At 50.0% G+C, this 15844-nt stretch overlaps 1 protein-coding gene across 10 annotated transcripts in view; it reads left to right on the top strand.

The window, feature by feature from the left end:
- The window catches only part of KDM2B (lysine demethylase 2B), a 109575-nt gene that overhangs the window by 22213 nt on the left and 71518 nt on the right, over nt 1-15844 (top strand). For 5 of the 10 annotated variants that reach the window (XM_057491855.1, XM_036929232.2, XM_057491856.1 and 2 more), the window contains exons 5-7: nt 4952-5130; nt 5334-5440; nt 15399-15492. In XM_057491855.1, the coding sequence (XP_057347838.1) occupies nt 4952-5130; nt 5334-5440; nt 15399-15492 (380 nt within the window). The other 5 variants (XM_057491858.1, XM_057491860.1, XM_057491859.1 and 2 more) reach the window with 5 other exon arrangements.

Genomic DNA, 15844 nt, shown 5'->3' with positions numbered 1-15844 from the left:
ATCACAGAAACTGTTTCTGTTGTGACTACTGTTTCTGTCTTGACTACCAATCATGAACTATAAACAATCAAGGCAAATATGAGTACACATATGATTTTTATACTTTAGATTTTTATACTTTATATGTGAATTCCCACATGGTATTAGAGTGATGCTGGCTTCATAGAATGAGTTTGGAAGTATTCCCTCCTCTTCTATTTTTTGGAATACTTTAAGGAGGATGGGTATTATGTCTCTCTATATGTCTAATAAAATTCAGCAGTGATTCCATGCGGCCCGGCGGTTTTGTTCTTGGGTAGTTTTCTGATTACCGATTCAATTTCATTGCTGGTAATTGGTCTGTCTGGATTTTCTGTTTCTTCCTTGGTTAGCCTTGGAAGGTTGTATTTTTCTAGAAAGTTGTCCATTTCTTCTAGGTTTTCCAGCTTGTTAGCATATAGATTCTCATAGTTGAATAACATTTCTTTTTAAGTGTTTTTTAAGTTTGATAGAAGACTTTGGAAAGAAAAAAATGGTTTTAGGAAAACCAACTTTCTAGTCACTTAGTGCTTGAAGGTTTTTTTAAACACCAGCTTATTGAAATAGAATTCACTCACTGAAGAGTTCCCCCATTTAAAGTGTACAGTTCAGTGCTTTTCTTTTCTGTTCACAGAGGTGTGTAACCATCACCACAGTCATAGAACTTTTTCACCCCTCTGCCCCATAAAAACCCCACACCCAGTAGCTGTCCTGATTACCTTTTAGGATGTTAAAGCTGTCAGACCATTGGACTGACTGGCAGAGATTTAACTGGCTCTGACTTCTACCGCCTCACTTTCTCCATGGATAATTGTAGATGAAATTAATTGCAGATTAAATTAGTTAATCAGGTAACACTACCTACCTGCAGGCATTTTACAGAAGTGTTGCATGTGCATTATCTTAAGTCTCAGGATACCCCATGGGCTGACTACCATTTTTGTCCCCATATTACGGATAGGATACTGATAGAGAAGTTAAGAGGCCTGTGGCCCAGCTGGGATTTGAACCCATGAAGTCTTAGCTTAACCACTAAGTTGTGCTAACGGGCTGCTGTGCTCCAGGCCTTTTCTCCTGACTTGTTCTAGATCTAGGGCTGAGATTCCATCTCGTACCTGCCCAGCAAACCCCCTTCCACAGGTGACTGAGCAGAAGTAACCTTGAGCAAGGGGAGGTAGGAGGTTGGCAGAGAGGGGGCCCTGTTCTCCTCCCATCTTCCCCACTGTAATAGCAGCTTCTCTTACAAATGGGATTCCCAGAAAAGCGTTGCTGAGCCCACCTGTTCCAGGAGCCCTGGTAAGGAAGGAGCCCAGCACTGGTGAGAGGAGGCCAGAATTTCCAGCAAAGTTCAGGGATGCCCCCTGGTGGATCTGCAGTCCTGACGCAAAAACAAGCTGTTTCCCAGGCTCCCCAGGCTCCTTGGGGTTAGGAGCCACCACTGGAGGTGGGCATCATTTCTGAACCTTAGCCTCTGATCCAGATTCAGTGTCACTTCAGGCGGGGGTGTGGGATAAGAGCCTGGGCTCTGTCATTAGACTGAATAGGCTTCATATCCCAGCTCTGGCACTCACTGGGCATTTTGGGGCAGGTTAGTTGTCCAAGTCTTAGTTTCTCATCCATCAACTGGGGATATAATTGAAGTTCTACCACATTGAATTGTTACAATTAATTTAAGATAGCCTGTGTAGAGTGTTTGCTTGTGCTGAAGTGCTTAGTAAATGTTAAGTATTCTGACTCAACAGCATCTTACTACGCTATAGACAGTGATTGCAATGGAGGGGGTGAGGTCTTCATAATATGGGTGAATGTTGAACCACTGTTTTATGTGTGTGAAACCATACGATTGTATTATCAATGATACTTTAGTTAAAACTAAATAAGTAAATAAAATAAATGCCCCCAATAGTAAACACATATCCCTCATCAAAGTGATTTCTAATACAGTATAGAAAGAATGCAAGAATCAAAACTCACTTCTTACACTACAAAGCTCTCCTCAGGCATCCCAGGGCTCGTAGAGTTTAATGCTGCCCTTTTTTTTTTTTTATGAAAGAAAAAATTGTTAAAGTGTATTTCATTAAAATTAAAAACTGCCCTGTGAAAGACACTCTTTTTTTTTACATGAGGAACATTATGTTTATTAGACTCCCCCCATCACTAAGTTCCCCCCCACATACCCCATTACAGTCACTGTCCATCAGCGTAGTAAGATGCTGTAGAGTCACTACTTATCTTCTCTGTGTTGTACAGCCCTCCCCGTGCCCCTCCACATTATACATGCTAATCATAATGCCCCCTTTCTCCCCCCCTTATCTCTCCCTTCCCACCCATCCTCCCTAGTCCCTTTCCCTTTGGTAACTGTTAGTCCATTCTTGGGTTCTGTGAGTGTGCTGTTATTTTGCTCTTTCAGTTTTTTCTTTGTTCTTATACTCCACAGATGAGTGAAATCATTTGGTACTTGTCTTTCTCCGCCTGGCTTATTTCACTGAGCATTATACCCTCTAGCTCCATCCATGTTGTTGCAAATGGTAGGATTTGTTTTCTTCTTATGGCTGAATAATATTCCATTGTGTATATGTACCACATCTTCTTTATCCATTCATCTACTGATGGACATTTAGGTTGCTTCCATTTCTTGGTTACTGTAAACAGTGCTACGATAAACATAGGGGTGCATATGTCTTTTTCAAACTGGGCTGCTGCATTCTAACTCTGCCCTTTTACTGGGACTGGTGAGATGACACCTTTCATGCACATCCTGTCACATCCATCTCAACTAGTTTCTCCTTTGGTTGCATTTCCATTAAAAAGCCAATGCCAGTAAGATAGGAAATTCACCAGCCTATGTAAGACTAGGGGTCTTCTGTAAGACTCCTGGAAAAATTTTTTTTTAAACTATTCTAATTGGCACAGAGTATGTTCTGGAGGACTTGAGCCAATCACATCATCTCTAGATATTGGTCTTCTCCTTTGTAAGATGGGAACAATCTTACCTAGGTTTTGGGGTGGTTGTGGAAATTAAATACTGAACCCCAAAGATTGTGACACCCAAGTCCTTTTGCGCACTTAAGGGATAGCTCTTACTGTTGAGGTCCTACTTTGTGAAAGGCACTCTGTATTTATTCACAGTAATATTTGGCAGGCTCTGTACACAGAGCTGGGCATGCAGCAGCAAATGGAATGGGATTGTCACTCACATCAGGTGTAAGTGCTGTGAGGGTTTGGTGTAGTTCAAGGGACAGCAGACTTTCTCTGTAAAGATCTAGAGAGTAAATATTTCAGGCTTTTCTGGATGTTCAGTCTCTGTGAGCTACTCAGCTTGGCTGTAGGAGCCTGGAAGCAGCCAGAGAGTATATGTGAAGTAGTGAGTGTGGCTGTGTGCTCATAAAACTTCATGGACCTGGAATTTGAGTTTCATGTTATTTTCACATCACAAAATATTTTTCTTTTGATCCTCCCATCCCCGTTTAAAAATATAAAAACCATCCTTGGTTCATGGGCCAGGCAAAGGCAGGCAGTGGGCCTGACGTGGCCCTGGGGCTGCCATCTGCTGGCCTCTGTTCAGTTTCCTCTTCATCTTGGAGTGGCCTTGAACATGATGATCACCTGCTGCTTTCCTTTTTTCTGTTTTACACTTTTCTAAGTCTCCGTGGACCATGTATTTGTCACTGAGCTTATGGGGAATTGGGGTCTTTCCTTAACAGCTGGTGGGCTTCTCGTTCCAGTCATGATGCTTATTTTGAGTCTTAGCAGATGCGGGTAACCAGCTTCCATTGTAAATCCCTGTGAATTTGGCAATATGCTTTGTGACTGGTTTCTTCCCTTTGAAAGTTCTGGTTGCTTTGTCCACCTTGGCTGAACTTCTGGGGCATTGCTATTCCCATTTACAGCCTGATTTCCTTGAGAGCTTGGTAACCATCCCTAGAGGTTCCTGCCTCCCTAACCTCTCTGCATCTTGTCTCTCTGGAAGCTGAGATCCAGGCATTTCTGTAGAGGATTGCTCACTCTCTTTAGTTCAGCAGACATCATATGAGAAGTCACATGTCACATGCTATTGAGGACAGCCAACATTCATCATTTATTTGTTCCATAAATATTTGCTGAGCTCCCACAATGTTCCAGGCTCTGTTCTAGATACTTGGGGTACAAGTAATGGGCAAGACAGACTAGACTTCTGCCCTGGCGGTGATTACAGAGTCTCAGGGAAGAAGGATGACCAAGTAGACAAACATATTTAGAAATAGTGCTTAGTGCCAGGGAGTAGTTGGGGTGGAGGCCTGCATTCATGAACCAGACGCTGTGTCCAGTGCTTCTGTAATCATTGGTTTCAGTCCTTACAACTTGCCTGTGAGAAGGTGACAAGATGAAGACACAGGTTCAGAGATGTCAGGTAACTCTCCTGGCCTCACAGACTAGGGAGGGAGACTGTTAAACAACTAGTCAGATCTATCTATCTATCTATCTATCTATCTATCTATCTATCTATCTATCTATCTATCTATCTATCTATCTATCCAGACTTAATCTATACTAATGCTGTGCATAAACAGAAAGAACTAAGAGGTTCTTCAGTTGGCAGTGGGGAGCCATGGAAGGTTTTAAGCAGAGAGAGGAGTGTCCATGGTCAGGTCTCTATTTTGGAAAGCTTGCACTGGCAGCAGTGTGGAGGGTGGGTAGGGGGCAATCTGGAGACCGCTTAGGAAGCTCTTGAGGTCACCTTGGAGGACAGTAATGGTGGCTGCACTAGAAGCAGGTGGGTTGGAGAGAGATTTGGTAAGAAAAGCCAACAAGTGTGGTAGCTGAGCAGTTGTGGTGTGGGGTTAGGCAGATGGGGAACCCTACAGGTAGGGCGGGTTTTGCTTTGTGGGGGCTCCCAATTAAGATCTGGACCCCGAGCCAGCAAGAGCCACCAGCATGTGGATTCTGCCCCCAGGTAGCCGGCGGCTGGTGGACGTGATGGATGTGAACACCCAGAAGGGCACAGAGATGAGCATGTCCCAGTTTGTGCGGTACTACGAGACGCCTGAGGCTCAGCGGGACAAGCTGTACAATGTCATCAGCCTTGAGTTCAGCCACACCAAGCTGGAGCACTTGGTCAAGCGTCCGACTGTGGTAGGCCCTGGCCTGTCCCTGCCTGACACCTTCCCCCTAGTCTCCTTGCCCTGTCTCCCTTGCTGCCCAGGCTCAAGGCCGGCCTGTGGCAGCCCCAGGGGAGGGCGGGAGGGACACTGGGAACAGGGGAAGGGTGGAGGTAGTGAGGGGCTGGCTTTAGGGCAGCACCGAGGCAGGCGGTGCTGATGGTGGCTGACTTTCAGGTAGACCTGGTGGACTGGGTGGACAACATGTGGCCCCAGCACTTGAAGGAGAAGCAGACGGAAGCGACCAATGCCATTGCAGAGATGAAGTATCCAAAAGTGAAGAAGTAAGACTGCCTGGCTGGTGGGGGGGTTGGGAGGGGGTGTCTCCCAGCCTTGGTGGGGGCTGGGAGTGAGACCACAGCCCCGCAGGGGCCCTGCTGAGATGTTAAGGGGGGCTTGTTACGGGCAGGTTCGTGTCTTGCTTCCCTGGGATGCAGGGGCTCTGCTCTCTCCTCTGGGGCTGCAGTCTCCATCCAGATGGGCCTCTGGCCTCCCTGCCAACCCTCCCTGGGGGACGTGATCTGAGGGAGAAGAAAGAGCAGAGGGAACCATCTTTGTGCATCTGTGTGTGTGTGTGTGTGTGTATGTGTGTGTACTTGTTGAACCTATGTCTGTTTCCTCCAAGTGATGGTGTGTCCTGGGAGCGGGTGTTGTCAGGGAGTCCCTCTCACCACGCACATTTTGCTTTTGCTGAGGGATGGGGAGAGGTTTTGTGTTCATTTGCTCCTTGCTGTTAAGACCCGGGGCCTCTGATCCAGGAGAATCTTTCGTGAACAAAGCCCAGGACTACTTACTCACCAGCTGTTCCTTAGATAGTGACCCTCTAAGCTGGAGGCTGGCACTGGGCTGGGAAGGTGGTCACTTCTAATTGCAGGGACACCACTGCATGCAGTGGGACCAGCATGTCCCAAGACCAATTGTTTAAAACTGGCAGAGGCACCCGTGAGACCATTCTGTTCTAGAATTTGGGTAACAGACCCCTGGGAGGAGGAAGTCAGCTTGGGGCTCTCCCCAGCTCAGGCTATCTATGTTTCCATCTTCCAAATGGGAAGGTATCGCTGGCTGTCCCAGGCAGGACTATTGCTCTGGGCTTCCTAGAAGAGTTTCCGCTGCCAGCTCTGGATCCATTAACATCTCTCTGCTCAGCCCTGCTGCCAGGAGTGCCACCAGGAGCTTAAAGGTCGTGAGCTTTTCATTCACTCAGCTCTTCATTCAGGGTGTAGTGAATGCAGACTCTGCCAAGCTTTGTAAGGGTCGCCAGCACACTGGCCCTAGGCTTCTCAAGGTTTTGCTTTCAAGGTCTTTCTTTCTTTAATTAAACATTTCCCCTGTCTCAAAACTGGAACTCCTTATACCCCTTGGATCTGGGGGCTGCATCAGTGGCAAAGACTGGGGTCAAGGTGGGGAGGGTAGAAGGGTTTTCAATTCAAATCTGTTCTGCCCCTACCCTCTGGAGATCGTGCCATCTGACATGATGCAGAAGGTGCCCCTCTCATCCTGGGCAGAGGGAAACAGGTGTAGGGGAGGGGAGGGGAACAGGGAGGGGAGGAATCCTTGACTGGTGACATCCAGGAAATCCTCTGGAAGAGGACGTTGGACCTGACTTTAAAGACAGAGGAGATGGGCTGGGGATTAGGGAAGGATGGAGGTAGGGAAGTACCAGTGGCTTTGAAGAAATCATGAGGGCAAAGGTCAAGGAAAGAGTGTGGGACACAGAGATTAGTTGGACGAAGACCATGGCTCTCACTGATGGATTGATTGATTGGTTGATGGGTTCAGCATTTGTATTGAACATCTGATTGGTGCTGGGCACTGAAAATACAGTGGGGAGAAAGCCAGTTGAGCTCCTTGCTCTCAGAGCTTACAGTCTGTTTAGGAGACAGATATTAATCCAATAATCAGAGAAACAGATGGAAATTTGCAGCTGTAATGAGGCCACAAGATAGACCCATGTGTTATGGAAGTATGTACCAGGAGACTTGCCAGGTCAGGGAGGGCAGGGCAGGTGTCCCTGAGCTGCGGGGTGAAGGAGAGAGGGTTACTTAGGTGAAGAGGCCTGGGAAGAGGTTTCCTGGCTGTGTGCAGAGGGCAGAGAGCCCGGGATAGTGGGGAGGGGGGCAGGAGGACCTGTGGAAGGAAGGCCAGTGGGCTGGAGCAGAGTCAGGGAGGGGTGGGGTGGGATGGGGGGCCAGGCTAAGCAGGCCTGACGCCATAATGAGGGGTCTATATTTCTCCTAAGGGCAGTCAGAAACCTCTCTAACACTTAATGCAAAAAGGGATGTGTTCAGATTTGCATTCTCCAAATTCTCCTGCTGCCACGTGGACTGAAGGAGATGGGGCATAGTCCCATGAGGGCGAATGATGAGGCAGGGAGGGGAGAGCAGAAGGCAAGTGGACATGGATTTAAGAAGGTAAAACAGCCTTATCTGACACAGATTTCTGTTACTTGAGGTCTACCTTAGATAAATTGAGGTCTACCTTAGATATTCAGTATATTCTTCATTTGATGAAAGGTTCCTCTAAATAGTAAGCTCTATTAATACACTGAGAAACCTCTTTAATTATGAAAAAAAGGCTTGCACACAGCTTTCTGGGACCACATGTCTTTGACATATTGGTTGGATCATGTGGCAGATAGGTTTACACACCCTGCCAGTGGTTGTAAAGACTTGTTTACAGGGTTTGAACTTTGTTAGGAAGGAGACGGTCACCTTGGAAATTGTTGGGCTGAAGAGAATGTTGATTTCAGTTAATAAGCAAGGTAAAAAAATCCCATGATGATGAAATCCTCTGGGACCATTGGCTGGTTTTGTGGAATTTAATTAAAATGACGCTGTTTCTAGAAATCCTGTAGCTTCCATGCTGGAGGTGCCTGGAGAGTGGAGACAGCTAACGGCCCACCTGAACTGAAGGTTTGCCGGAGGGAAGAGGGAAGTGTTACAGACCCATTACTGTCTCCTCCCAGGCTCCAGGAGGTATGGCATTTGGTAATGGTGAGGGAGGTTAGGCATTATGGGTTTTGGCTGAGATGCTTCAGGCAAGGGGTGCTGACAGTTGGCAAGGGGGTAGCCACAAGTTTGTGAGAGACAAAGGATTTATAAAGAGTATGTTGGTGTATTAGTTATTCACTGCTGCATTTACTGAGTGCCTATTATGTACAAGATGCTATTCTAAGTAGTTGGTAGATTACGGTGAATAAAGTAAGTCTACACTCTCTGGTGAGGAGAAGAGGCAGGCAAGCAAACTTGTGAATAATACAGTTTAGGTGGTGGTAAGTGTTGTGAAGAAACAGAAGGCAGGATAGAAGGAAAATGGGATGACAGGGTGGGCTGAGTGATATCAGCCATTCTGTGCATTTCTACCATTGCCTTCCCTTCCATGTTTACCTTGTAGAGATTTTGGCTATACAGAATTTTTGTCTTGGAAAATACTGTATAATCATATAAACAGTGGTAATTATTTGGAGGTATCCCTTTATTAGTTTATTGATATGTAATCTAAAGCTTACCCTAAAATGTCACAACTTAAAAAAAAAAATCTTAGCAACTTAAAACCACAATTACCTCACAGTTCTGTAGCTCAGGAATCTAGGAGTGGCTTAGCTGGGCTGTTCTGGCTTAGGGTCCCTCATGAGCCAGTGTCAAGACAGGACTGGGCTGCAACCATCTGAAGCCTGGAAAGGCACTGGAGGAGCCACTTCTAAGGTGGCACCCTCACACGGCTGGTGACCGGAGGCCCCGTGCTTCACCATGTGGGCCTCTCCACAGGCTGCTTGAGTGTCCTCATGACATGGCAGCCCGTGCCCTTGTGCAAGTGGTTTGAGAAAGAGCAAGGAGGAATCACAGTGCTTTTTATGACCTAATTTTGGAAGTCACATACTGTTCACTTCTGCCATATTCTGTTAAGTAAAAGCGAGTCACTAAGTCTAGCTCATACTGAAGGGGAAGGGAATTTGGCTCTGCTTATGCCTCAAAGACTTTGGACATTCTCAAGCCTCTACAATCTCCTAGGTTTATTACATGGTAGTACCTTTTTCACTTAGAATCATTGGGTATTATAATGCATTCCAGAAAGAAATTAGCTGGTCTTTTCCCTCCTTATGTGCTCCTGTGGCACACAGGGCTTGCAGAAATGAGGTCTGCAGCTTAATAGAGATAGGCTATGTACTGACAAGCAGTGAAAGAGCTCAAAAGCCCAGAAAAAAACATGCTTGGCCTGCATAATTGAGGGTTGATAGCATTTTTCTCCCCATGTATTTTCTGGGGGTGGCAGGAAGAACTGGGGGAGAATTTGGGGGTACAAAACAAACTCAGAGATGATGAAAACGGGCACTGGGATGAGCAAGTTTTGGCAGGCTGCCTCTGTCACTCTAGTGGCCATGGCATATCTTCTCTCTCTGTGACTCAGTTTCCACTTCTACAAAGTGGCGGTCCTGTTATCCCTGCCCTGCCTCCCTCTCATGCTGTGTGGGGAGGATGGAGCCTTTGATGGATTAGAATGTGGATGGGACAAGATGGTTGTCCATGTGGCCTTGGTATACACACAGAGGCTCCAGTTGCAATTGGAACCCTGGCATCCTCTGTTTTTCAGTTTCCTTCACATTGGCACAGGGTTTTTATCTGTACAACCCACATTTACCTTTAAGCTATCATCAACCGTGTTTGCTGGCATCATAAGCGATCATTCCTAGGTACAGTGAACTGACCTAGAGGGGCTTCTAGAGTCACACAGGTAGGAAGCTGTGGACCATGCACCAGGCCCCAGGCCTCTGGATACGTGGCTTTTCCTCTCTACTTTTAAAAGAGGAACAGAGAAAGCCAGACTTTGTATGGAGCTAGGTGCTGTTAGACACTTAAGCACACATATCTCAACACTACTGGAAACAGTGGTTATGTCTCCATTTTACAAACAAGGAAACTAAAGTTCATAGTGCTTCCATGCAGGTAATGGCTGTAGTAGCTGGGTGTAACAGTAGGGGCTGGTGTGGCTTGTGGATAACTGGAGAGGTAGGCCTTCAAAAATTATTTATTTTTTTAAATAGTGCTGGTCAAATTACACACCTTTATTTATCATGAGGGCCACCAGTTAGAGGCCCTGACTAGTTCTACAAATGGGGATATTGAATTCTAGTAGGTAGATTTAGTCCAGGGTCACACAGCTGATGAGAATAATTATAGGCTGTCGCTGGGTGCTTCACTTGCATAGATGAATCTGATGTGGTCCTGCCATCCAGGTGCTGAGGCATTTGTAATAAAAATGTAATAATTCTCCCATGTAGACAGCCTGATTAGGTTCAGGGCCTTTCATCTCTCTTAGATAATTTAACTTAACCTCTGTTTTGTGTGTATCAAAGCCCTTGCTCAAGGACCTCCTGTCAAAGACTTGTGCCCAAATCCAATATTTCTTTTAATATTTTTTCTTGTGAATAAGCAAAACATACATATTGTAACAAATTTAACCAGTTTCGAAGAGTTCACAGTCTACTTCATGACAGAACATTTGGGAAGTACTAATGGTCAGGCCATCCCATTAACCAGACCAAAAAGCAATACCTGGGCCCAAGGCATTGGCCATTTAGAAATGGCTTCATTGTTTTTTTCCCTAAAATGGAGATTATAGGGTTGTTTTATTACTAGCACTTGATAATTAGAACACCTTAGTTAATATTGGTGGTAGTCCCAGTGAATAGGGTTTGGCCAAAGAATGGAGAAGCTTGATTTCTACCCCTGCAGAGGCTATACCACCGTCTCCTGCCCCCTTGTGGTTTGTAGGGAAGGGTATGGGAACGGAATAAGAAGAGGGCGTCGCTCGGCGGAAATTGCCCTGAAGGGTGTTGTACTTCTGATTTGAGCTGGACGGACTCCAGCAGCTGGAAGCTGTTGGTGGAGATTTGACTGTAACCTGTAGACTCTGCTTCTTGAGTCGCAGGATTTTCCAGGTAGACTTGGGAAGAAGGGCTGAGAATCTCCCAGATAGGCTGCTTGGGTGCACATCACCTCTGACTAGGGTAGTGACCAGGGTGAGTCATTACCTCTGAACCACTGCTTTCTCATCTGTAAAATGGGGACAGTCCTGGAAATGACCTCATAGGTTGGTTGTGAAAATTGGATTAAGTAATCGAAGTATCATAGTGTCGGGTACTATGTTAACATGTACTTATCTCAGAGAATTCCCACAATAATTCTGTGTTGTAGGTTACACTGCTACTAAGAGGGACGGAAGGTATAGGGCAGTAAAGGAGCATTGTAGAATGCAGAACTGAAGTTCAGGCCACCCGCCCTGCCAGTAGGACGGGAAAACCGGCTCAGAGAGGGGAAGTAAGTTGCCCAAAGTCACACAGCTAGCCTATTTTAGGGTTGAGCCACAGGCATCCCTGGTCTCTGAGCCGCCATACACCGTATCTGACACTCCCTCTAACCCCTAGCACCCGTCCTTTCTTTAGCTGTACTCCGATGGGCACATTTAAGGAAGGTGGCTTTGCTGGGTCGTCACCTCCAGCAGCAGGACGGCGTGCACGCTCCCTGAAAACAGGGACATGGGGGTAGCTGAGCGCGTGTTCACAGAACGGGGTTGCGGAGGGCAACCCTCGTGCTCCCACCCAGCTGGGGCGAGGGAGAGGCCGTGGGCGGCGGCGGCTTCCTCGGGCGCTGGCGGTTGCTCTACCCTGTCGCTGCCGTGGCCTCCCTCCGCCTCCCTGGCGGCCGCCGCGTCGCGCTGGTGTTCAGTTTCAGCGCGGGGATGAGCGCACGCTGCGCCCGGCTCCCCGAGGAAGGAAGGAAGCGAGCAAGTGCTCCACGGTCCTCGGCTGGGGCCTGGCCGCGCCGTGGAGGGAGCTCGACTCTGGCTGCAGGGGCCGGGAGCGCGTCGAACCTCTGCCGCGCGGAAGGGGACGCCCGGGAGCCGGGCCGCCGCTGAGGGTAACCGCGGGCGCGCCGGGCGGGGCTGGGAGGTGTCCCGGCGCTGCGCTTGCGGCCCGGGGCTGCCCGGTGTCCGTGCTCCTCGGGGCGGGGTGGGAGTCGCCTCACGCCTGCGGGCTACACGGCAGGCGTCGCGGAGCCGCTCTTTGTGTCTCCCGGGGCTGCGTGTAGGTGTGGAGTGTGCGTGCGCGCCCGGCGCCTCCAGCCTCGTCACCGGGTGCCAGTTTTCTGGTCCTCCCGCCAGCCCTTCGCCTGAGGGGACGCCGCCTGGGCTGCTGGGGAGTTTCGCTAAGTTGGAGGGAAAAGGGCGGGGTCGGACCGCCCCGCCTCCCCAGACCCCAGGCAGCGCCCTAAAGTTGGTGCTGCAGGTGCAGCGCCCCTTCCTTCCACGCTCCTCCCCCGCCCGCCCCGGCCTTGGGAGGCGGGAACACCCCACAGGCTCAGCTCTGGGGCTCGGGATTTTCAGCCCCCAACTTGGAGGGTGCCCTCCTGCCCAGAAGCCACCCGGGCCCGTGGGGTGGGGTCGCAGTGCAGCCAGGCTTTCCGGGCAGGGGGCGGCCGTGGCGGAAGCCGGGTGGCTGGCGGGCCGCGGGGAGAGCTTAGCGGCTGTGGCACCGAGCCGGGGTGCCCATGTGACTGCGGTGTGCTTTGGAAGAGGAAGCTGTAGAGGTCAGTGCAAAGGCGTCACGCCAGAGCGAGGGCAGGAGTGAGGGGGGAGACCGGAGCGCGAGCGCAGGGCGGCCGGGAAGGCGGGCAAGGTGGCGGCTGCAAGGGCCCGGACAAAGCTGCTCTGTCACAGGCCCCCAGGCTGCCCCAATACAGTTAATTGCCTGGCCGGACAGGCGGCCAGGCCTGAAGGCCAGGAAATGAGGGACGTGGGAGGAGGGGCCTCTCGGGAGAGGCGGGTCTGGAAGTGGCACCCCCAACCTCCGAGAGGCCTCAGAAGATGCTGGAGGGTGACTGCGAGGGCAGCCGAGACCCAAGTTCAACTTGGAGAACTTTGCTTGCACACAGCAGCCGCAGCTCGCGGGGATGCTGTGTTTCCCACGTGCTGGGGAGGTTGGGCCTGGGGCAGGGAGGTTCAGGGCAGGTGTGGGGGGTAGTTTGCCCAGGGTGGCCTGGGGCCTGGAGCACAAGGGCCAGGCTGGCCTGGCCCTCTTTCCTTCGCCGTGGGCACCTGGGTGGGTGTCTCCTCCCTCCACCCCACAAACACTTAAATTGTTTTCCCTAGAGTGTGTTCTGTCGAGGCCTGGAGGGGGTGGAAGCCAAGGTTAGATTAAAAAAAGAAAAGAAAAAAACCCAGACGAAGAAGTGGTTTTAAGAAAATGAGGACTAATATTTTGAAGTGGCGCTTGGAGAGAAGAGGCCGGTGTGGCCCGTGGGGGTGGGGTGGGTTACGCCTCAGGCTCCCCCCCACCCCGCCCCTCCCAACGCAGTTCCTTGGAGAACGGAGGATAACCCCGGCCTTCGGAGTGGAGACCCTGCTGGGCAGGCGAGCGGAGGCAGAGGCAGAGGCTTAGGCGGTGCGGAGCCAGCGGAGCTGGGACTTCAACCACCCCAGCGCCAGCACCGCAGCCCGCGCCTGTCTTCGTGACAGGGCTCGTCCTGTGCTGTCAACTACACCCCTCCGATGGGGTTGCTAGGCAGCCGGGCTCTGATGTGCGGGAAGGCCTTCTGATTTGTCAGCCTCCTGCAGACACATGGTTAAATCTCCTTCCAGCCTATCCGGAGGAGGGACGCGGGGCACGCTGCCTGCATACTGCCGAGCCCTGGGTCCACCTGAATGTGAGGTGCAAAAAGCAACTAGAGGGAGGGGGCACCTGGAGCCCTCCAGCTTCCTAACCAGCTCAGCCCCACGCCCCCCATTATCTCCACCCGGGCTTGCTGCTGGTTCTTCCCTGCCTGTCCCACCCCATCCCTCCCCTCTTCCCCAAACCAAGGAAAAGCAAAGTGCAGCGGGGAAAAGAGGTCAGTGGGGTAAGCATGTGTGTGCGGGCCGCTGGAGGTGCCAAGGTGCATGAGCATGAGCCGTGGGGTGCCCCCCCCAACACCCGAGCTGCTGTTGGCTCCTCTGGGAAGGGATGTGTCTCGGGGAGGTGTCTCTGGTACTGCTCTCTGCCAGGCCTAGACTTGGAAGCCTGCTCTGTCTCCCCTCCTTAATCTCTGCCCACCCTAGGAGGGCAGGATGTTGAGAAAGGAGGGAGGAGGTTGGTGAGTTCCTGTAAGGAAGGGTGGATTATCTGGCTCTTTCTAGAGGTGTCAGAAGGGGGTGCTGCTGGCTCACTTCTTCTCCCAAATGCACTCCGCTCATCTCTAAGGCCCAGGCTCTCCCTTCCTCCCTCCTTCTGTCCGTCACCCATCCCCAGGGATTTATCTTAATCCCTTAACTGCGCCCCCCTGCCTGCTTTACTGAGATATATTTCACGTATCAGTCATCTGCTTGAAGTGTATAATTCAGTGGCTTTTAGTATGTTTAGAGTTGTGCAACCACAATCAATTTTGGAACATTTTTATCACTCCCAAACAAAACCCTGTACCCATTAGCAGTCACTCCCCGTTTTCTTCCAACCTCCCCCCTAGCTCCTACTAATCCCTTCCCTGTCTGTAGCTTTGCTTACTCGGGTGGTTCACATATGTGGTCTTTTGTGGCTGGTACCCCAGTACTTTCAGCTGTATTGTTTACTTCGCTGACAATTGCAACAATTGCAATAACTTCCTGGGCGGTGCTCCATTAAGAGTGCCCCATCCTTAGGGCAGGGGTCTTAAGTATTCTTATGCATTTCTCTAAGTGCTCTGCCTAGCTCTGGGCTGGACCACTGGTTGGCTCTCAGTAAATGATTTGTTATGAATGAATGAAAGGAGATGAATAGGGACTGGTAATTGGCAAGCTTTGCAGGTGATTTACAACTGAATTACAGGGGACCCAGCTCCTGCAAAGGGGGCTGAGAGCTTGGGAGAGCTGCAGGTATAGGAGCCCTGAAGGGGTAGAAAAGAAACCTCTGACTTGGGTAAGAGCTGGGGTGGGCAAGGGTAAAAACAGTCTGGAGGGAGGAACCAAGTGGCCCGTGGGCAGCGAGCTCTGTCGCAGGAACCTGAAAACAAAAATGCTTCCCCCAGCTGTGGGGGCAGGTGGCCGATTCGTCACCTGATCATAGGGGCTTCCCCCTTGGGGAACTCCGATTTGATTTGAGTTTAAAAGAAAGGAAAATGCCCCAATGTCAGCGTTTTAAAAAGCACAGCAGGTCAAGCATCTCTGAAGCGTTTGCTCACCTCCTGTGATTCAGGCATTTGAACTGTTTTCTGCTTCCCTGCTTCTGTGTGGCAGGTACTGTCTGATGAGCGTGAAGGGTTGTTTCACTGACTTCCACATCGACTTCGGAGGCACTTCCGTTTGGTACCATGTTTTCCGTGGTGGGAAGGTGAGTTGAGTCTTTCAACCTGCTGTAGGTCTCCAGCTGTTGGTGCCTGGAGAGGCCTGCTCACCTTTCCCCTTCCTTCCCCACCTCCTCCAGCCAGACCCTGCCCTGGAGTACTCTCAGGGCCACTTGGTCCCCCTGGGGCCAGCTCCTCACTCTCTGTCTTCTTCTGGAGGGAAAGATCAAGGTCAGCTCTTTTGCATCACACCTGCTCCTCCAGTGCAATGTTCTAAGCACCTTAGGCAAGATTAAAAGTCCAGATTTGGCTCCCAGAACCACTAGCATTCATTTTCCTGGCTGTAGTTTCAGCACCAACCCTGAGACCTTCTAACTTAAAAGTCTAGTTGCCAGCACC

The sequence above is a fragment of the Manis pentadactyla genome, chromosome 14 (assembly GCF_030020395.1).
Source record: "Manis pentadactyla isolate mManPen7 chromosome 14, mManPen7.hap1, whole genome shotgun sequence".
In the NCBI taxonomy this organism is placed as follows: domain Eukaryota; kingdom Metazoa; phylum Chordata; class Mammalia; order Pholidota; family Manidae; genus Manis; species Manis pentadactyla.
This window is presented reverse-complemented; position numbering and strand designations above follow the sequence as displayed.